General features: G+C 53.4%; 1 protein-coding gene across 2 annotated transcripts in view; it reads right to left on the reverse strand.

The window, feature by feature from the left end:
• The window catches only part of PKN1 (protein kinase N1), a 28,630-nt gene extending 7,879 nt beyond the window's left edge, over window positions 1–20,751 (reverse strand). Inside the window, exons 1-9 of one of the 2 annotated variants that reach the window (XM_024994058.2) lie at window positions 17,259–17,331; window positions 15,710–16,013; window positions 13,000–13,151; window positions 10,765–10,900; window positions 6,493–6,638; window positions 6,091–6,304; window positions 4,901–5,095; window positions 2,473–2,582; window positions 2,241–2,384 (exon numbers count right to left, since the gene is read on the reverse strand). In XM_024994058.2, coding sequence (XP_024849826.1) covers window positions 2,241–2,384; window positions 2,473–2,582; window positions 4,901–5,095; window positions 6,091–6,304; window positions 6,493–6,638; window positions 10,765–10,900; window positions 13,000–13,151; window positions 15,710–16,013; window positions 17,259–17,297 — 1,440 coding nt within the window. In that variant the 5' untranslated portion in view covers window positions 17,298–17,331. 2 annotated transcript variants of the gene reach the window in all.
• Between the last annotated feature and the right edge of the window lie 1,307 nt (window positions 20,752–22,058).

Genomic DNA, 22,058 nt, shown 5'->3' on the forward strand with positions numbered 1-22,058 from the left:
CATGGGGTCGCAGAGAGACACAAGTGAACAACTTTCACGGCCAAGGAAAAGCTTCTTTCAGGTTAATCTTTAAACTCACTTTAACCCAATGACTCTCTTGATATTTATCCCATTCCTGAAAGCAGAGTTAATTATACAGCTGTTTTTTTTTTTAATACTGTGCACTGGGAATTTTTTATACTAGGGTTTCCCAGGTTGAGCTAGTGGTAAAGAACCCGTCTGCCAATGCCAGAGACATAAGAGATGCAGGTTTGATCCCTGGGTCAGGAAGATTCTCTGGAGGAGGGCATGGCAATACACTCCAATATTCTTGCCTGGAGAATCCAATGGACAGAGGAGTCTGGTGGGCTAGAGTCCATAGCATTGCAAAGAGTAGGATATGATTGAAGTGACTTAGCATGCATACACTGGGAATTCTGTTTCTTTTTCACATTTCTGATCTTTTTCACATGGTCTGATCTTTTTGCAAAGAAAACTGGTATTTAAAAATCTAAGCAAGTGGTGGGGACTTTCCTGGTGGTCAGTGGATAAGACTCCACACTCTCAATGCAGGGGGCCCAGGTTTGAGCCCTGGTCAGGAAACAAAGATCCCACATACAGCAATCAAGTCTACAAATTACAACTGAACCCAAGCACTCTAGAGCCCAGGCGTCACAACTAGAGAAGCCCGAGAGCTGCAATGAAGACCCAGCACAGCCAAAATAAATAATAAATTAAAAAAAAGAAATCTAAGCAAGTAGCAAAATGAAAAAAAAGAATTTTCCCCTAGGGTTAAGGACATGGGGAGATATATCTACACATACATACATACATATATGTATACACACACACACATGTGAAATGAAACTGTTAGTCACTCAGTTGTGTCTGACTCTTTGTGACCCCATGGACTGTAACCCACAAGGCTCCTCTGCCCATAGAACTCTCCAGGCAAGAATACTGGAATGGGTTGCCATTTTTTCCCCCAGGGGATCTTTCCAACCCAGGGATTGAACCCAGGTCTCCTGCATTGCAGGCGGATTCTTTACCATCAGAGCTACCAGGGAAGCAATTTATATACGTGTGTGTGTGTATGTGTATTGGATTGGCCAAAAAGTTTTTATGAGTTTCTATAAGATCTTATGACAAAACCCAAACGAACTTCCTGTTCAGCCCAATACATAAAACAGGGTACATTAGTATTTTAGGGGCAAATTTAAAGAATTTCTGAGAATAATTCTGGCTAAACGAGGGGGCCAGTGACTTTCTCTGTGTCTCAGTTTCCTCCTCTGTCAAACGTAACTAGTAACGGTCCCTCTTGCATGGGTTCTTGTGAGGATTTATAAGTCAGTGCCAGCAGAGCACTTTGGACAGGGCTTGGCCATGCGACAAGGGGTCAGCTAGGAATGTCATTTAGACTATGGGCTCTCAATCAGGGGCCGCTGGCCATGTCTGGAGGCATTTTTAGTTGTCATAACTGGTGCGGGGTTGCTACTGGCATCCCGTGGGTGGGGGCCAGGGATGTGACTCAGCACCCTACAGTACATAGAACAGTCCTGCAACCAAGACTTGCCCAGCCCAAATGTCCATAGTGCCGAGGGTCGTGGGTGGGCTCCCCTGATGAGGACCCTCACCCGACAGCACTGGGGAAGGAATCTCTCTGCTCAACTGTGGCTCTCATAGCAATCCCCATAATATGTTGCTTGGTTTTGCTTTTCTTTTCTGGCTTGACAACATTTTGCTATTTCTTCTTCTTTTTTTAATATCTTGTTTTAGAATGAAACCAATCCCAACTTTAGTCATACATCATGGGACTAATTAAATGTACTTTCCTATCAAGGTTCAGAGACTAAGGGGAAAACACATCTTCCCCTTCTAGAAAACCAGGAGAAAGAGACACAAAAAGCATTTTTCTGGGCTTTCCTGGTGGCTTGGCGGTGAAGAATCCTCCTGCCAAGGCAGGAGACAGGTGTTTGTTTGATCCCTGGTCCGGGAAGATCCCACGTGCTGCAGAGCAACTAAGCCCATGTGCCACAACTGCTAAGCCTGAGCTCTGGAGCCCAGGAGCTATAACTATTGAGCCCATATCCTGCAATTACTGAAGCCCATGCACCCTAGAACCCGTGTTCCACAAGAAAAGCCAACGCAATTAGAAATCCACACGTGCCGCAACGCAAGACTAGCCTGAGCAGCAACGAAGACCGGGCACATCCAAAAAAAAAAAAAGCACTTTCTCAGGGTGGGGGTCAGGCTGTATGTACCTCAGCCACCAGGCAGCCCTGAGGTTCCATGTCCAGCTGCACCTCATGCCTCTCGTTGTCCAAGAAATCCTCCAACTTCAGGAATTTGAGGGCACACAGGCCCCGCTGGTCCCGCCAGAACACAGCCAACTCCAATTCCCGTGCCTCAGGGAAGAAGAGGGCTGTCACTTGGGGTGCCTGAGGCCCCAGGCCCCTCCTCCTCCCAGCCCTCTCACTCGCCCACCTAACTCACCCTCTCCAGTTCCAGGGTAAAGCTCTGGTCCCAGGCGTTGGGGCCACACGGCTTCCAGGATGTCTGTCCCACCACTGTGTTATCCAGCTTGAGAACAGTGCTCACCTCATCTGGAACAGGGGTGGAGGGAGGGTGTCAGGAGATTCTGGGGAGGAGGGTAATCTCTTATATCTTATTAATAAAGAAATCTTCTCTTCCCCTATAATATTCTGCTATGCTATCTGACCAAGCTCTACAGTCCTGCCTTTCACATTAAGCCCTTCAATCCATCTCCAGTTGATTTTGGTGTGTGGTGTGAGGCAGGGATCCAAATTCACTTTTATTCTATATATATATAAATTCTAGCAATATATTCCTAAGTATTCAATCTAAAAAAATGCCAGAAAGTATACATTGGGAGATGCATAAATATAATGCTTACGTAACAGCTCGAAACTAGAAACATCTGCCTATGAATTAACATATACATGGTAATATAGGGTTATTAGCTAAACCATGAAATCTCTTATAGTCAACTATTTTTTATCTAAAAAAAAAAAAGACAGCAATTTGATATGGCTCAGTCTAAGACAATTAAACCAGGCTAAAAATGAATGAAGTATAATTTCATGCAACGGTATGAATAAATCTCCCACACAATGTTGAAGAAAAGAAGCCGTTACCATGGAATACATTCTGTATGATTCCACATATGTGCAGTTCAAACACAGGCAAATTAAACTGCATTGCTTTGAGATGGTACATGGGCGCTAAAACTACAAAGAAAAGCAAGGAAATGATAGCGGTAAGAGTGAGGAGAGTAGCTACCTCTAGGACAGAGGAAGGGGCTGGAATTGAGGAGGGGGCATGAGAGGGCTTCCAGAGAATTCTATTTCTTGACCTGGGTGGTGGTAACATAAGCGGTTACTCTATTGTCATATTCTTCTTGTATCCATACTTTTATACGTGTGCATTCGTTTCTTTTCACATTGTGGTAAAACTCACATAAAATTTACCATCATTATAATTTTCAAGTATACAGCTCAGTGGTACCACGTACGTTGATACTGTTGTGTAATCATCACCACCATCATCTCCAGAACTCTTCATCTTTCCCAACTGAAACTCTGTCCCCCCAGGTAAACAATAACTCTCCATTTCCATCCGCCCCCCCAACCACTAGCAACCACTATTCTTTCCATCTCTATGAATGTAACCAACGTAGATACTTCGTATAAGTAGAATCCTATACTACTTGTTGGCTTCCCAGGTGGCTCAGTGGTAAAGGATTTGCCGGCCAATGCAGGAGGCGCAGGCACATCGGTTGAACACAGGGATTCAATCCCTGGGTGGGGAAGATCCCTCGGAGAAGGAAATGGCAACTCGCTCCAGTTTTCTTGCCTGGGAAGAAAGGAGTCTGGAGGGTTACAGTTCATGGGGTCACAAAAGAGTCGGACACAACTTAGTGACTAAACAACAAAAAGACAAGAAGTATTCCTCATGTTCAGCTGCTAAGTCATATCTGACTCTTTTGTGACCCCATGGACTGTAGCCCACCAGGCTTCTCTGTCCATGGGATTTCCCAGCCAAGGATACTGGAGTGGGTTGTCATTTTCTTCTCAGGGGAATCTTCCCGACTCCGGGATCAAACTCGTGTCTCCTGCACTGGCAGGTGGATTCTCTACCACTGAGCCACCAGGGAAGCCCACCTGTCATTTTACAACTGGTTTATTTCACTCAGGTACTCAAGTTCATCCATGTTGTAGCATGTTTCAGAATGTCCTTTTTTAAGGCTGAAAAATCCAGAGAATTCTATTTCTTGACCTTGGTGGTGGTAACATAGGCAGTTACTTTAGTGTTATTCTTCTTCTACTCATACTTTTAAACGTGTGTATTCGCTTCTTTTCACATTGTGGTAAAACTCGTAACATAAAATTTACCCTCGTTATAGATGTATTTGTACAGAATAGAATCCATTTCTATAGAATAGACTTCTCTGGAATCCACTGTGTGGATGGACCACAATTTTTTAATCCTTTCATCCATCAACAGACACTGGGCTGCTTCTGCCTTTTGACCACTGTGAATAACGCTGCTATGAACATGGGTGTATACCAAAATTTCTTTGAGATCCGGCTTCCAACTCTTTTGAGTATTCATCCAGAAGCAGGACACTGGATCTATGGTAGTTCTATGTTTCATTATTTGAGGACCTGCCATGCTGCTTTCCATGGTGGCCACACAATTTTACATTCCCACCAACAGTGCAGAAGCCTTCCAGCTTCTCCACATCCTCCCTAACACCTGTTAAGTTTATCTTGTTCTATTTTACAGTATCCATCCTAATGAGTGTGATGAACGACTTTTTCAGAATGTTACCAATGTGGGAAATCAGGGACCACCCCCAGCCTACCCCACCTCATTCCTCCCGGACATTAGTGCCACTCACTGGTGTTCTCAGCTTCCGCTTTGAGGCTGCTCCTGCCACTGAGACTTCCGGTTCGGCTGTAAAGACCTCGGGCTGGGCGGCTCAGGAAGGGGGTGCGGCTGTCAGGGGTCCCAGGTCCCCCCACCGAAGGTGAAGGGTTCCAAGGGATGGTCTCTGGAAGGTCTCTGCAGCCCACCACACGCACCTCCAGGGTCCCTGAGAGAGGGTCAGGCTCATGGGGTGGGTTACATCTGGGGCAGGACAAGGGCTGCAGGTGAAGTGGGCATGTGCAGAAGTCGCCAGCGTGCAAATGGGAGTTGGTGAGGGACAATCGGGGTGAGGCAGGGGGTCTGCTGCAGAGATGGCTGTGCCCAGAAGAGAGAAACAGGGGACAAGGTGGAAGGGTGGGGCAGTCTGGGGAAGGGCTCTAGATGCTGAGGTTCAGTGACAGAAGAGCAGTTCAGAGTGCAGGCCGGAGGTCCAGGCGGGGGTGAGCCAGGTAGGACTGGGGGGGTCCAGGGTAGGATTCGGTAGGCTAGTCTGAGGTCTGACACTGGAGCTGCGGTCTATGGTAGGACTGGTCTGGGGAGGTAGTGGCTGACGAATCTAAGAAGGGAGGGGCTGGCTAGTCTAGGGGTGGGGGGTCAGAGGTTCAGGACTGAGGATTCTGAGAGTGAGGGACTATGAGACTGAAATCGGGGACTCTGGCTGGAGAGAGAAGACAGGGCCCTTCAGGGAGGGGTGGGGAAAGTGAGGATGGGACTGTTGTTGCTGCTGTTGTTTAGTCTCTCAGTTGTGTCTGACTCTTTTGCGACCTCATGGACTACAGACTACCAGGCTCCTCTGTCCATGGAATTTCCCAGGCAAGAATACTAGAGTGGGTTGCCATTTCCATCTCCAGGGAATCTTCCCCACCCAGGGATCAAGGATGGGGAGATGAGGGCACGAGTCTCTGGGAGGGCAAGGTGGGGTGGGAAGTCTAGGGTCCATGGGTCTGTCTGGCGTGGGGAAATGGGGCGCAGGGCTACAGGGTTGGGGTGAATGGAAAAGGGAGAGGACAGTGGGATGGGAGTCCAGGACTGGGGAGAATGAAGATCCCAGTTGCAGGTTTGGGGCTTGGGGGCTCAGAGGGGCAGGAGTCTAGAGCCAGGAGGGTGGGGTCCTGATTTGGGGCGGAAGCAGGGGAGGACAGGGGAGGTGTCGGGACCCACCTGTGAGTGGTGCAGGCTTGCTCAGGGTGCTGTAGTGCGTGGCGGGGAACGGCCCGGCCAGGCGGGCGCTAAAGGCTGCGGACGAAGCCGCGGCGAGCTCTTCGCGCAGCAGCCGCCCCTTCGGGTGGTCAGCAGGGAGCTCCCCAAGCCGCCGCTCCAGCGCCTCCCGAAGCAGCCCCAGCTTCTGGTTGGACTCGGTCAGCTTTTCCTGGGCCTGAGGTGGGAGAAGCCTGGCCGGGCTGGGGGCGGGATCCGGCACGCCCCTCCCCCAGGCTGGCTAAGTCCCACCTGGAGCTCCTCCCCAGAAGCCCGAGCCCTCAAATCATCTGGGTCCGACTTGACACATGAGTCCCCATCCCATGCTGAAGCCCCACCTCTCCGGGTCGATGCCCCGCCCCTCACCTCGCTGACCGCTTTGCGGTCCGGAGCCTTAGCGGCGCTGAGCAGGCGCAGCACATTCTTGGCGCCCTCGGCCACCGCGTGCTCCACTCGGAAGTGGTGACGCAGCTCCTCGATGCGCAGCTCCACTGCCCCCAAGTCCGGACTCCCTGTGGGCGTGAGACACGAGGCAGTGAGGCCAGCTTGAGCCCCGGCTCCAACCATCCTGGTTCTAGAGACATGCACCCATCTGTAGGAAACAGGCACTGGCCAGGGACAGATAGCCGTCAACAAGCATCACTCCCTCCCAAGGTAGGGGGTCATGGGGACAGTCACACTGTCACCCACGGGCAGACAGCCGCACATGGACCCGGATACTGTCACTCTTTCATCCAGACACCATCACCCACAGAGCCAGTCCCAGGGATGTAGTTAAGCTGCCACCCAGAGGCAGACTTATATACAGACACACAATTAACACATACTTAGGGAACTTCCCTGGTGGCCCAGCAGTTAAGAATCTGCCTTCCACTGCAGTGGATGAAGGTTCGATCCCTGGTGAGGGAACTAAGATCCCACATGCTCCGGAGCAACTAAGCCCACGTCCCTGCAACTACCAAGCCTGCGCACCACAACTGGAGAGTCTGTGCACCGCAAGGAAAGATCCCGCATGATGCAATGAAGATCCTGGGTGCCACAACTAAGACTCGATGCAGCCAAATAAATAAAAATAAAACACACACTTAAGAACAGATACGTTGCTGATGGGAACACAACTTGCTTTCCAATGGAGGCAGTTTGGCGATTTCTGTCAGAATTATAAATGTATCTACCTTTTGATTTAGCAATCCCAGTTCAGGTACTTTATCCCATAGAAACAACTTTGCACTTGATATATGTTGTTTTTGTTTTTGTTTGGCCATACCATGCAGCATGTGGGATCTTAGCTCCCTGACTAGGAATTGAATTGCACCCTCTCTCCCCTGCAGTGGAAGTACAGCATCCTAACCACTGGACTGCCAGGAAATTTCCCTTGATACATGTATTATACGTGGTTATTCATAGCCTTTTTTTTTAAGAGCAAAAGATTGGAAGATACCTCATTTCCTCTAGTAGGGGTCTGAGTAAATGAATGGTGACCACCCACACCGTGAAATATAACGTAGTTGGAGGAACAGGAATGGTGTCAGATAGATGTCATCAGACTGTCACTCAGAGGGTGACAATGGCATTGTCACTTTGTCACTAGTGTAGGCCTAAGCACACACATACCCACACACTCTAACAAAGATGCCATCACACTGCCACACATGGGTAAGACCGATATTACAGACACAGATATACACCTTGTCTGTGCTGTGCTACGTGGTACCATTTCAGTCGTGTCTGACTCTTTGCAACCCCATGGACTGTAGCCCACCAGGTTCCTCTGTCCATGGGATTCTCCAGGCAAGAATACTAGAGTGGGGTGCCATTCCCTTCTCCAGGGGATCTTCCCAACCTAGGAATCGAACCTGTAGTTCTTATGTCTCCCGCACTGGCAGGTGGGTTCTTTACCACTAGCGCCACCTGGGAAGCCCTATGCTGCTGCTGCTGCTGCTAAGTCGCTTCAGTTGTGTCCAACTCTGTGAGACCCCATAGACAGCAGCCAGACTCCCCCGTCCCTGGGATTCTCCAGGCAAGAACACTTGAGTGGGTTGCCATTTCCTTCTCCAATGCATGAAAGTGAAAAGTGAAGTCACTCAGTCGTGTCCGACTCTTAGTGACCCCATGGACTGCAGCCTACCAGGCTCCTCCATCCATGGGATTTTTCAGCCAAGAGTACTGGAGTGGGGTGCCCCTGCCTTCTCCGGGAAGCCCTATACACCTTGTCAACTCCCAGCAAAAGGACAGTGTCACAGGGACAGAGGGAAAGTCACAAAACATAAACACCCTAATGGGACAGAATCAGTCAGTTCAGTCACTCAGTCGTGTCCGACTCTTTGCGACCTCATGAACCGCAGCGTGCCAGGCCTCCCTGTCCATCACCAACTCCTGGAGTTCACCCAAACTCATGTCCACTGAGTCGGGACAGAGTCACACAATGGCAAAACTCCCAGGGCTCTAACTCCAGCCCAGGGAGGATCACGGCAATACAGGCACACTGCCACACAGATAAGGCACAGGGACAGGCAAAGAAATGCCAGCACGGGACTTGTCTGGCAGTCCAGTGGTTAGGACTTCGCCTTCCGGTGCAGGCAGTACAGATTTGATCCCTGGTTGGGGGGTGAAGTTCCCACATGCCTCACAGCCGGGGAATCAAGGCATGGAATGGAGGCAGTGTGGTAGCAAATTCAGTGAGGACTTGTGGACACAGTGGGGGAAAGAAAGGGTGGGACGGATAGAGAGAGTAGCACTGACATATATACACCAGCACGTGTAGCACAGACAGCCAGTGGGAATTTGCTGTATGGCGCAGGCAGCTCAAACCAGTGCTCTATGACAACCTAGAGGGGTGGGATGGGGTAGGAGAGAAGGTTCAAGAGGGAGAAGACATATGTATATACTTATGGCTGATTCATGCTGATGTATGGCAGAAACCAACACAATATTGTAAAGCAAGTATCCTCCAATTAAAAATATTTTTTTTTTGAAGAACAAAAAAAATGGTCCACATTGAAAACAAATCTTTAAAAGAAATGCTGTCATGATGTCATACAGTCAGGGCAGCATGAGCAATAATCATAGACACACAGACCCAATGTCACAGGGAAACAGGCTGGCTTCACACTCAGAATGAAGTCCCAGGGATGCAGCCACAGCCCAACAGAGGACACAGCCACAGTCGCCCAATGGAACAGGGAGTAGGCGCAAGGACACACTGTCACCTAGGTGCAGGAAACCTGTCACCCACAGGCACAAGGTCACAGTCGTGCTTATCCACGGCTGCAGATTTCAAGGACAGTCTTGCGGTCCCACATGATGACCTAGACTCACACTCAAGCATTCCTACAGTCACACTCGCCCACAGCTGTACGGCACCCACCAAGACTTTTGTCACATGTGCCCAGGTGGTTGTCAAGACTTTTACACTTACAGGGGCAAGATTAGGCTGTCACCAAAAGTTACAATGCGAGGACACAGTAAGGAGGCAGCCATCTATGAATCTGGAAGAGGGCTCTCACCAGACGCTGTATCCGCCAGCGCCTTGATCTTGGACTTTCAGCCCCCAGCACAGTGAGAGATAAATGTCTGTTGTTTACATGCCCCCTCATCCCCAGTCCGTGGTACTGTGGTGGAGCAGCCCGAACACACTAACACCCACCAACAGCTGACACACTCTCATGGTGATACAGGAACTCTCATAGTTATGGGGCATGTGTACAAACTCTGGTCCCCAGGGCAAATACCACCTTAACACTGGTGAACGTCACTAGTGCAGTCACCCCTGCAGGTGAAACCTGGAGAGCTGATGCCTACAGTACAGTCCGTCTCAAATTCAGGATGACAATTGGGTTGAGACGGCCTCAGGCATTCAGACACTGAGATACATAGGAAACACACACACACACTGTGGACACCCACAGTTTCATATTACAGGGGCCAACACAACAAGGCAACTGCCGAGCCCAGGGGTCCACACATTTTCTCCATCAAGAGCCAAAGGGTAGGACCTCCCTGGTGGTCTAGTGGTTAAGAGGCTGCCTGCCAATACAGGGGACGTGGATTCAACCCTGGTCCAGGGAGAATCCATATGCCGCAGGGCAAACTACACGCCTGCTGCACAACTACTGAGCCTGCGACCCAGAGCCCGTGAGCTGCAGCTACCGAAGCCCAAGAGCCCATGCTCGACAATAAAAGGAGCCACTGCAATGAGAGGCCTTCACACAACAACGAAGACCCAGCACAGCCAAAACTGAATTACCTATTTTTTTAAAGAGCCAAAGGGTAAATATTTTTGTCTTTGTGGACCACAAGCTCTGTTGCCACTACTTGGCCCCACTGTCACAGTGCACAAGCAGTCGTAGGCGACAGTAAACGAACAGGCATGGCTGGGTCTTCAGTATTTCCAAAACAAACAAAAAGAGGCAGTAGCAGATTTGGTCCAAGAGCTGTAGTTTGCCAATAACTGATCACGTGCAAATCTCGAGCGGGACAGAATGGGAAACTGGGGCCCAGAGAGGGTCAGGAACGCATTCTAGCATGGTGAGTCACAGCACCCACCTCCCTGCCTTAGAAAGGGACCCCTTGTGGGGCTGGGAGCTGAACTCTGCAAGGTGGAATGCAGGGCAGGCTGTCTCAGGGTGATGGACTCACCTTGAGCCTCGTCTGGGGCCGCCTGGCTCTCCAGCTGGCAGGCCTGCAGTGCCCGGTGCAGTTGCATGCGGATGATATCTATCTTGGTCTTACTGTCTTGCAGCATCTGCTGGGCTGTCAGCAGCAGCTTCCGGTCCTGATGGCAGAGACAGGCCGTGAGAGGAAAACTGGGCAGGTGGGGGCCTGACCACCCGTCCTGGTGTCTACCCCAGGCAGGCTCTGGGTGACAGAGCATTCATGTGTGGGTGTGAAAGACTGTGTTCCTGGGTGTTGAAGGGAGACGGAGCCTTGGCATGTGAATCCTGACAGCTGCCACCTAACAGCTGTGTGACTTTGGACAAGCTGCTCAACCGCTCTGGGTCTGTCTGCTCATCTGAGGGAAGGGGAGTGTACTAACAGCACCAACCACCACTGGGCTGAGGATTAAAGGAGGTAATCTGTGTGTAGGGCTCACAACTGTACCTGGCACCAGCAGGCACTCTATTTGTGTCAGCTGTTAGAATGGCGTATGTGTGTGTGTTCCCCATGGTGGGCATAGCCTTGCCTGTAGCCACATGGGTGAGTCCAGGGGTGACTGGGTGTGAGACAGTTGTAGACAGTTGCAGGATCCTGATGGTGGTGTGTGCAATTCAAGCTACAGGGTTGACTGGACATAGCCAAGGACCCTATGTGGGTACAAGTGCCAGGAACTGGTAGTGGATTTTTCCATTGACTTGGTGCTATGTTCAAAACCAGGCACTGACAGACTTCCCTAGTGGTCCAGTGGTTAAGAATCCACCTGCCAATGCAAGGGACACAGGTTCGATCCCTGGTCCGGGAAGATTCCACGTGCAGCAGGGCAACTAAGCCCATGTGCCACAACTACTGAGCATGTGCACCCTAGAGCCTGTGCTCCATGACAAGAGAAGCCCATGCCCTGCAACTAGAGAGTGGCCCCCTACACTCCACAACTACAGAAAGCCTGAGCACAGCAATGAAATCCCAGAGCAGCCAAAAATAAAAATAAATAAAATAAATTTTTAAAAAGCCAGGCACTGCCAATCTGTGATGAAAGAAGACTGGGTATTGACTGAAGGGGGCAGGAGGGCACTTCTGGGTGACAGGAAAGGTTCAGTAAGGGCGGTGGGTACCTAGATAAAGATTCACTGGCTGTACACTTAGGTTTTCTGCACTTGACGTCCATCTGTTACACCTCAATAAAAGGTTAAGAAAAATGCTGCACGGTCTGTGTCCTCCTGTGCAATATTCACGTTTGTGTGTGCACTCACAGGCATGGATGCTCTCTGGGTCTCTAGCTGTAGGTCTAACTCTGCCCGTGGGTATAACTGTCTCTGGGTGTTACTGTGTACTTGATGTTGGTACAACGGGGGGTATGTCTGTGTGACAACTCTGATCTCTGGGTGTGAAAAACTGATGATGTGTGTGTCTGTGCGTCTAGGTGTCCTGTTGGCCTGAGCTGTGTGTCCTGGGTGTTCTATGATGGTATGTGTCTCTGTGTGTCTAGAGGTGACTGTTGTGTTTTTGTCCACGTGCTTCTGAGAGTTGTTACTGCTGTGAATCTAGATGTTATGACGGTATATGTGTGTGTCACAGTGGTGACATGCCACTGTGTGTCTCTAGATGCTGTTATGACCATGGGTGTGTCTCTAGATATTATGATGATACTATATACATCTGGGCTTCTCTGGTGGCTCAGTGGTAAAGAACCTGCCTATCAATGCAGGAGACATGAGTTCAATCCCTGGGTTGGGAAGATCCCCTGGAGGAGGAAATGACAACCCACTCCAGTATTCTTGCCTAAAAAACCCTATGGACAGAGGAGCCTGGTGGGCTACAGTCCACAGGGGTGCAAAGAGTCGGACACGACTGAGCCACTAAACAGTCACGTGTGCATCTAGGCGTTGATCTGTGTGTACATGGCAGAGATGCCACCAGGAGTGAGAGGCTGCATGTTGCCCCGTCTCTGGGGGTAACTGAGTATGGGGGGGAATCTCTGCCATGTGTCGACCTGACATCACCCACAGTCATCCAGTTTCCTCTCTGCCCCCACCCAAGCTGCCCACACTCCAATCCTGCTGCAGAGTCACTCAACAGCCCTCTGTCCCCAACCCAGAGCACCCCAGCCTCCTGGGAGGCAGATGGAGGTACCACCCTGGCCCCACCGCAGGCTCCAGCCTGTGATGCGCCCACAGGTGTACATGCACACGGGGGGGTGTGCACACACGCTGCTCCCACCTTGGTGCTGCCGTTGCTGTATGTCTGGATCATGTTCTCTGCCCCCTGCTTCACCTTCAGCTCGATGGCCAGCTGCTTCTCCAGACCGGCCACGCGGCTCAGGTTGGTGGCTGAGCAGGCAGAGTCGCCTGTGCCAGGGGACTGGGGGGCATCTGGAGGGGTAGATGGGGCACAGTCACCACAGCCCTCCTCTCCAACTGCCCAGGTGCTTTTGCGCCAGCTGAGAGGATCCACCCCTGGGCCTGGGAGGAGGAAGAGCTGGGGGCCAGGGGCCACAGGGCCCACTCCCCACCAGCCCTCATAGGGAAACCCTTTCAGGGCTGGGGCGGGACCAGTGTGAATGAACACAGGTGTATGTGAGTCCTTGGTGTGACCGTATATACCTTTGTAGAGAAGGTATATACACCCCAACGATGTACACGGTTGTGTAGGCGTCAGCAGGTGTGGCTGTGGTTAAGTCTGTGACCTTCAGGGTGTTGGCATAACTGAGTGTGTGTCTCCCCAGGTGCTAGTTTAACTGCGAGATGTGAGGTGTTAGAATGACTTTGTGAGATTCTGGGTGATGGGGATGACTCTGTGCACATGTTTGCGACTGTCAGCACAACTGTGCAATCAGATCTCCTGGCACTGGTGTGACAGCGTCCGAGTGTTGGAACAGCTGGACATGTGTGTCTCTGGAGGTTGGCACAGCTCTGTGTGAATCTCCAGAGAGTGGTATGACCATCAGAGGGACTCTAGGTACAGCTGTGACGGGACGAGGTTTTTGAGCATTGGCTGAACTCTTTTTCATCATCTGCAAGTGTTGATCTGATAGTGTTGCTGCTGCTGCTGCTGCTGCTAAGTCACTTCAGTCGTGTCCAACTCTGTGCGACCCCACAGATGGCAGCCCACCAGGCTTCCCTGTCCCTGGGATTCTCCAGGCAAGAACACTGGAGTGGGTTGCCATTTCCTTCTCCAATGCATGAAAGTAGAAAGTGAAAAGTGAAAAGTGAAGTCGTGTCCAACTCTTCGAGACCCCATGGACTGCAGCCCACCAGGCTCCTCCGTCCATGGGATTTTCCAGGCAAGAGTACTGAAGTGGGGTGCCATTGCCTTCTCCGTCTGTTAGCCTCCAGCTATTGACACAACAAAGAGGTGTGTGGGTGTTGGGCTAAGTGGTGCTGAGTCTCAGGTCTTGTCCAGTTGTGTGTGTAAGTCTCAGGCTGTTTATGGGTTGGTAAACACCTGTGACAGCAGCTCTGTGTGTCTGAATATCTGGGGGTTGGTGTGAGCATGTGCAAGTCCTTAGGTTTTGTGTATGTGTTGGTGTGATGGAGTGTGCATTTAACTGGGTCCTGGTTGGCAGCATGGAAGTCTCTGGGTATTCACAGAATAATGCTGCTATTTAGTCACTCAGTCATGTCTGACTCTTTAGCAACCCATGGAGTGTAGACGGCCAAGGCTCCTCTGTCCATGAGATTTCCCAGGCCAAGAATACTGGAGTGGGTTGCCATTCCCTTCTCCAAGGGATCTTCTCAACTCAGGGATCGAACCCACATCTCCTGCACTGCAGGCAGATTCTTTACCGCTGAGCCACAGGGTAGGCCCTTAGAGTTGTCTGGGTGCTGGCGCAACTGTGTGTGAGGGTCTCTGGCTACTGATGTGATGTGTGTTACATCTTTGTTTTTAGTTGTAAGATGAAAAGTTCTGCAGATTCCTTGCACAAAAATGTGAAAATACTCAATACCACTGAGCTGTATGCTCAAAAATGATAAGTTTTCTGTAACATGTTTTTTTCCAAAACATTTTATTTTATATTGGAATATAGGTGATTAAGGGACTTCCCTGATGGCTCAGTGGTAAAGAATATGCCTCTTAAGCAGGAGATGCAGGTTCAATCCCTGGGTTGGGAAGATACACTGGAGAAAGAAATGGCAACCTATTCCACTATTCTTGCTGAAAAATCCCATGGACAGAGGGGCCTAGCAGGCTGCAGTCCATGGGGTCACAAACATGGGGTCTAAACAGAAGCAATAACAATAGCCAGCTAACAACACTGTTATACTTTCAGGTGCTGTTATGTGTTTTTTAATCACAATTAAACATTTTTTTAAATCAGCTGGAGCCTTTAGGTGTTGTCCAGGTGTGGGTGTGACTGTGAGTCTGGATATTTGTGTGATACCATGTAAGCCCTTTGGTGTTGTCTGGGTGTGGGTGTGACTGTGAGTCTGGATATTTGTGTGATACCATGTAAGCCCTTTGGTGTTGTCCGGGTGTGGGTGTGAGTATGTGTACCCTTCTCTGGGTGTTGGTTTTGGCCTTTGGTCTGCCTGTATTTGGGCCTCCCAGGTGGCACCACTGTAAAGAATCCGCCTGCCAATGCAGCAGACGCAAGAGATGCAGGTTCAATCCCTGGGTCGTGAAGATCCCCTGGAGAAGGAAATGGCAATCCACTCCAGTATTCTTGCCTGGGGAATTCCACTGGACAGAGGAGCCTGGCCGGCTACAGTCCATGGGGTCACACAGAGTTGGACACAACTGAGCACTTGCAGCAGTAATAGCAGCCGCCTGCATTTTCAGGTTGGAAGCTGCCGTGACCGAGTGTGTTTCCCTGAGGGTCAGTGGCAATGGGCTGGCTGGCCTCACTCTGGGACACAGTGGGTGAGCCCTGGGCAGTGGAGGCCCCCAATCCCGCATCCCCCACCCCCTACCCCAGGGAAGCCTGGCTTACCGTGCACGCCCACCGCAGGGTCGGGCAGCACCACGTGGGCATGCAGCTCCTGCAGCTGCTGGTGCAGCAGGGCAAGCCTGCGTGAGGAGCCTCGCAGCACCAGCTCCACAGGGCCCAGGTTACGGCCCAGGTCGGTGGTGGCTCGCCGCAGGTTCTCTGCACCCTCTTTCAGCTTCAGCTCCTTGCGGATCTCCCGCCGCAGACGCTCCCGCTCCAGCTCCAGCTGCTGCTGTACCCCAGGGGCTGCCAGGTCGGCACCCGCCAGGCCCAGCTGCTCCAGCAGGGACCAGCTGCGCGGCTCACTCTGCGGGGGACAAAGCAGGGTCAGTGGGGCCAGGGCGGCTCTGGGGGTGCAGATCACGTTCAGCCGGCCTGGCCCGGCCTCCTCCTGGGGGGCACTCCTGACACAGGGCCTGGTCCATGGCCTCCGACGGTCCCCCAAAACTGGGAGGTGAGACAAGGCCCTGTGCCTGCTTCCTGACACCTCCAAACTGTGAGGTCTCAAGGGCAGGGCCTTCTCCTTGCCGTCCCCTCAGACAAGAAGACCATAGGTACAGTTCAGTCTCGCCCCCTGTCCTCATGCAGTGGGATCCTGCAGGGCAGATTGCACTGCCCCATCACTGGGTCCCCACCGCTCGGGGTCCCCAAGGTCAGGCCCTATCTCTCCTTCCACTGTCCTCCCAAATTAGGGGGGCCCAAGAACAGGCTTTGTCTCCCTTTGTTGCCCGCAAATGACCAGGTCCTGAGGGGAGACCCCCTCTCCCCTCTGCTGCCCCCCTAAACTAGGAGGTCCCAAAGGCACGCCCCATCTCCGCTCCCTTATGCCCCACATTAGGAGGGCCTGAGGGCAGCTTTCCTTCTGCTGCTCCCCAAATGAGGAAGTATCAAGGGCAGGCCTGTGATGCCCCCCAAACCACAAGGTTGGGGTTCCAAGAGCAGGTTCCTTCTCCTCATGGCTGTACCCTTGAACCAGGAGGACCCAGGGACAGGCCTTGTCTATTTCCTGCTGCACCCTCAAACTAGGAGGACCCAGCGACAGGCCTCATCTATTCCCTGCTGTACCCCAAAAGTAGGAGGGTGTGGAGAAAAGCTTTGTCTATTCCCTGCTGTACCTCCAAACTAAGAAGACCCAGAGACAGGTCTCATCTATTCCCTACTGTAACCCCAAACTAGGAGGATCCAGGGACAGGCCTCGTCTATTCCCTGCTGTAACCCCAAACTAGGAGGGCCTGGAGACAGGTTTTGTCTATTCCCTGCTATACCCCCAAACTTGGAGATCCTGGAGCCAAGCGCCATCTCCCCTCCTTTTGTTGTCTACAACTGGGACCCTAAAGAAAAGAGCACTGTTCCCTTCCTCCTCTATTTCCCCAATCTGGAAGCCCAAAGGGCCCCAAACAGTTTCATCTTTCAAACAGAAAACTCCAAAGCCAGCACCCCACCTCCTCCCCTCAGTCCAAAACCGAGAGGTCCCAAGGGCAGGGCCCCTCTGTCCTGTGCCACTTGGGGTCCTCTTCTGCTGCCCCTCCCCCACAAGGACCCCAGCCCCCACCTCCAGCTCCCGGTCCAAAGGGGGATCAGCCTCCGCCATCCTGGGTCCCGGCTGAGGGCCCCGCCCTCTTCCTGAACCTCAGCCCTGCCAGGGCCTCTCGCCTGCTACTTCCTCTTTCCTGCTGGCTCCCAGCAACCCCTGCGAAGGCCAGCTCTGGGGCTCTGGGGCATCAAGAGGACCTTCCTCTCAGCCCCGACTCGAGGGCTGAGCCTGCTTCTCTGGGGTCATCCCAGGGGTGGCCCCTCTGCTCCCTGTCCTGAGGATGCCCAAGGTGTACACAGCAGGCACACACACACGGGCCCGCTAGTGTGGACATGAAGAGCACCCTTCCCCACATATACAGCTTCCCTACAACACACTCTTATACACCTACAGGCATGTGCAGGTATCACAGGCTGGCCAGTGTGTGCCCACCCCCCACCCCCTGTATATACTTATAAACACCAACACCCACAAGTGCTTACATGGGCGGCCCAGCCCCCTTCCTGTCCCAACTTCCGGCTTCTTCTCAGCTCCGTTACCTGCTGCTGCTGACCACAGCTTGGAGGCCTGGGGGCCCGGCCGGCCCTGCGGTACCTCCCTGAGGCCTACATCATGAGGAGACAGCTCTGCAGGGCTGGGGTGCGAGTGTCTCCACTCAAGCTCAAATATGATTATTAAGAACCATGGTGGTTACTACAAGCTGCATGCCAGGTCAACTAATGCCATTCCAGGAGGTGCTGTTATCACTCCGTTTCCCAGATGAGGAAACCGAGACCTGGGGCGGTGACCCAACTTGCCCAAAGTCCCACAGCCAACAGGAGACAGAACTGAGATTTCCTACAAGAGTGCCCAGAATCGGAGCTAGTTGTCAGCCAGGCAGGAAGAGCCCCACGTATATTATTTGCCGCCACGGTGAGACCCGATTTTAGAGATGAGGAAAGTCAGGGTTTGCTCTCGATCAACTTCAAGGGCAGCTGCCCCCAGGGAAGATTTACTTCAGGCCTAAAGTATCACTCCCATGATCCTACTGACCCCTCAATTTTATCCTGAGCAGCTGCCATATTTCCCCTCCCACTTTACAGGTGAGGAGACTGAGGCTCAGAGGGATGGCAGCAGCAGTTCTCGACGGCAGAGGGGACTGCCAACACTCCCACCTCACTTCTAGGGGCAGTTGGCAATATCCAGAGCCATTCTGGGTTGGATGTCATAACTGGGGCTGCTACTAGGCTCTATGGGGTTGAGTTCATGGAAACTGCTTGACATTCCACTGTAAACACGAGAGTCTCCACCTCCAAGAACGATTCAGCCCCAAATGTCAATAGTGCTGAGCTTTAGAAACCCTGGATTAAAGGACACAGACTCACACCCTGAACTGCTGACCATGACCACTGGTAAGGATTTCACAGCAGCCCCACCTGCAAGGGGCTGACCTGGTCTACATCCTTCCTCACCGTGAAAACCCTCTGAGCTACATTTTTTTTTTCAATTTTGACGGCAAAAACCAAGGCTCAAAGAAGGAATGGCGCTGGGCCTAGGACACACCGTGAGGAAGTGACAGCTCTGGAATTTACACCCAGGGTCACCTCCTACCACCTGCTATCAACCAGGTCCCACCAGCCACCCAGCCCCACCCTGTCCCCAGCAGGCAGAGCATTGGTGCAGCCAGGAGCAGGGCCAGCTCGAATGAGGGGAGTCCGGGTCGGGGGGAGGAGCAGGATCCCTCAGCCCCACCTCCTCCAGCAGCTGAGGGCTGAGAATATGCAGAGGGAGAGAGGGAGGCTGGGCCTCCCTGGTTCTCCTTCCTTGGGTGACTCACTGTTATCCAGGGCAGAGGTCACCTGAGGGCCAACAAGATGAACCCATGAATCAGGAGCCTGGCCTGGCCTTGGGGAATCCCCAACACCCTCCAAGAAGCAGAAAACGCCTCCCCCGCCCCAGGTCCAGAGGGTCCACTTCCCAGAAATTCCCTCTTCCTAGAGTGACCAGGGATCTAGACCCCATGTCCGGAGATTTCAATGCGTTGGGCGTTTCTGGAATCCGGACAGGACATCCGTTTGCCGGACACAGAACAGACAGGCACACACACTGGGACAGACAGAGGGACAGGGGTAGCAGATCCAAGCAGCCACGAGAGAGGAATGACCAGGACAGGGTGGGGGTGGGGGTGGGGTAGGGAGAAGAGAGCAGGCAGAAGACGCGAAAGGGGACCAGGGCGCAGGTCCAGCCTCGTTCCAGGAATCACAGTCTCCGTCCAGGCCATGTCTGCTACATGCCAAACGCATGCATGTGCCAGGGGAGTCCTACACTGTCCTCCCAGGGCTGATGGGGTAGAGGCAGGGACCCAGGCCCTCCCCAGCCCCCAAGGTCTGACCTTATGTGATCGGCAACACCAGATACGCCCAGCTCCTCGGCAAGGCTGGCAGGCCATCAGCAGGACTGGGGCGGGGGACAGGGGGTCACCGGGGAGACACAAAGGGGATGTGGGGGCAGGTGCAGAAGGAGATGAGAACCCAGTTACACAGCAACCACAGGACGACGGAGAGCTGATGAGGCACTGTGGGGGCACCGGAGGTACAGGACATGTCTCAGATTTGGGTCACTGACCCAAAGAGGTTTCAGCAGTCACTCCGGCCCTGCTCACCACAGGCAGGGAAGGTGAGTTCCAGGCTGTGATGTCCACAAGATGGCACAAGGAGAACCTGGGTGGGTGGCACTTCGGTGTCAGTCACCTGTGCCTCTGTGTGTGTTGATGTGTGGGTTGTTGGGTGACCCGGTCCAGGCAGGATTCCAGGTAAAAGAGAATCCCCAGTTCATTGACATGGACACTCCCCATCTGGAATCCTGGGATAAGGTTCCACCTGGCAGCCGAGTGGCTGGCTGTGTGGGTCCCTGGTCCCCAGACCTAAAGAGGTGACTCTGGCACTTCCGCCAACAGGTGCCAATCTGCAGCGTCGCGACCATCGTAAAGCTCAGTCCGGAGGTGGGGGTGCCGCCGGAGCTTTGTTGTGCGTGGGGGAGGGTGGGGGAAACGGGGCGAGTGGCCTGCGCCCTTCCTGGGGCATCGCGCCAGGCACCTGCTCAGGTGGAGCGGCACCTGCCGGAGAACCGAACGCTGAGGAGAGGGAGCGAGCGGCAGGGTCGACTGGCACCGGGATGCCCAGCTAGCCACAGACACCCGAAGTCGAGCCTTCGCTGAGCCCTCTCTAATTCTCAGAGAAGGGCGGAGCTGGGAATGCTGTAGGACCCTCCTCGCTCCCACACCCTCCCCCGCGCGTACCTCCACCTGCCGAGGAGACTGCGCTGGCTCCACAGTGCCGGCCCAGGGAGGGGGCGCCTAGCGCTCGGGGGAGGTGGGGACCCGCCCTGGCCGCCCCGATCCCGGGAGCTCCGGCGGTGCGCGGGAGGGGGTCCCCAGCGCCGGCTGGCCGCTGGGCGGCTGCAAACGCAGGTGCGCCTACCTGCACAGCGTCGCTGGCCATGTCCACACGCAGCCCGCCAGGGGTCCCCGCGCGGAGGGAGGGGCGCTGAGAGGAGCGCGCGTGCGCCCCGCACGGGGCGGGGCGGGGGGCGGGCGCGGCGCGACGCCCCCCACAAGGCGCAGGGCCGGCTCCGGCCTGCTCGGCTCGGGCCGCGCCTGGCCTGGCCGCCGAGTCCGCGCGCCGCGCCCTCCGGCCCCAGCGGCCGCCGGGCCCGGTCACGTGACCACCGAGGTCGGCGCCCGGGGAGGGGGCGGGGCCGAGGGGCGGGGCTCCCGACGGCCCCCGGGGCTGCGGGGTCCTGGCCGCCGTGCGCCCCGCTCCGGAGCGGAAGCTGCCGGGTCTGTTTCGCTCGCCTTTCCTTCTTTCGGATTTCTCCCTTTTCCCACGGGTCACCCGATTGAGCGCGCGGGAATCCAAAGGAAAAGAGGGAGCCACGTTAAAGCGGAGAGCTGTGGAGGCCTTTGGACCTCCCGGGACCTCCTCTCAAAAAAACAAAAACAACTCATTTTCTCCCTGTGTTTGCAAGTTCAGGCTTTCTTGGAACAGTCTGTCATTCAAGGGCACCTTGAGACAAGCTCTGAGCAGACTTGTGTTCAAATTCCAGCACCCTATGCCTTGGGGGAGTCCCCCAAACCTAACAGCCCCTTATTTGTAAAAAAAAAAAGAAAAGAAAAAGAAGAAGAAGGATTGACCTACCCACCCTTGGAGGTGTTGACAAATGAAATGAGACAATGCATGCCAAGTGCAGTGAACGCAGTAAGCGCTGGACAAAGGTTAGCTGCTGTGATTTTTAGTGTTTTTGCCGTTATGTAAAGAGATTTGACCCCTAAATCCGTCACGGACTCGCTGTGGGCCCTGTAGCGTCTAATCCTCAGTTTTCGCCTCTGTAAGATGGGGACACGCCTCTTCTTCGGGGCTGCTGCGTGCAGGTGGCGCTCCACGGTGCAGACTCGTGCTGGGTCGGAGGCAGAAGGTGGAGACATCTGAGGAGCTTCTCCAGGGTCTCCGGAGTGCCTGGAGCATGCAGCCTGGCTCGTGGCAGACCGGGCACTACTTTTCAAACCCAGTGACTGAACCAAGCTGCGGTCCCTTGGGCGCGGGGCAGAGAGCGCTCCTCCGCCTTGGCGCCCTCCTGGGACCCTCCAGAGCGCGGGAGGCTACCTTGGTTACCCGCAGCTTTGCATGGTATACACGGTCCCAGAGATCGGGGCGGGGTGTTTTCTCTTTCCCTTTGGGCGACTCTTTGGGGCTGGGTAGTGGTGGTGGTGGTGGTGAACAGAGAAAGAGGAAGAGGAAGAAGAGAAATTATACCAATCTACAATCTGCCCACTTCTCCCTC

The sequence above is a fragment of the Bos taurus genome, chromosome 7, assembly GCF_002263795.3.
Source record: "Bos taurus isolate L1 Dominette 01449 registration number 42190680 breed Hereford chromosome 7, ARS-UCD2.0, whole genome shotgun sequence".
NCBI classification, from domain to species: domain Eukaryota; kingdom Metazoa; phylum Chordata; class Mammalia; order Artiodactyla; family Bovidae; genus Bos; species Bos taurus.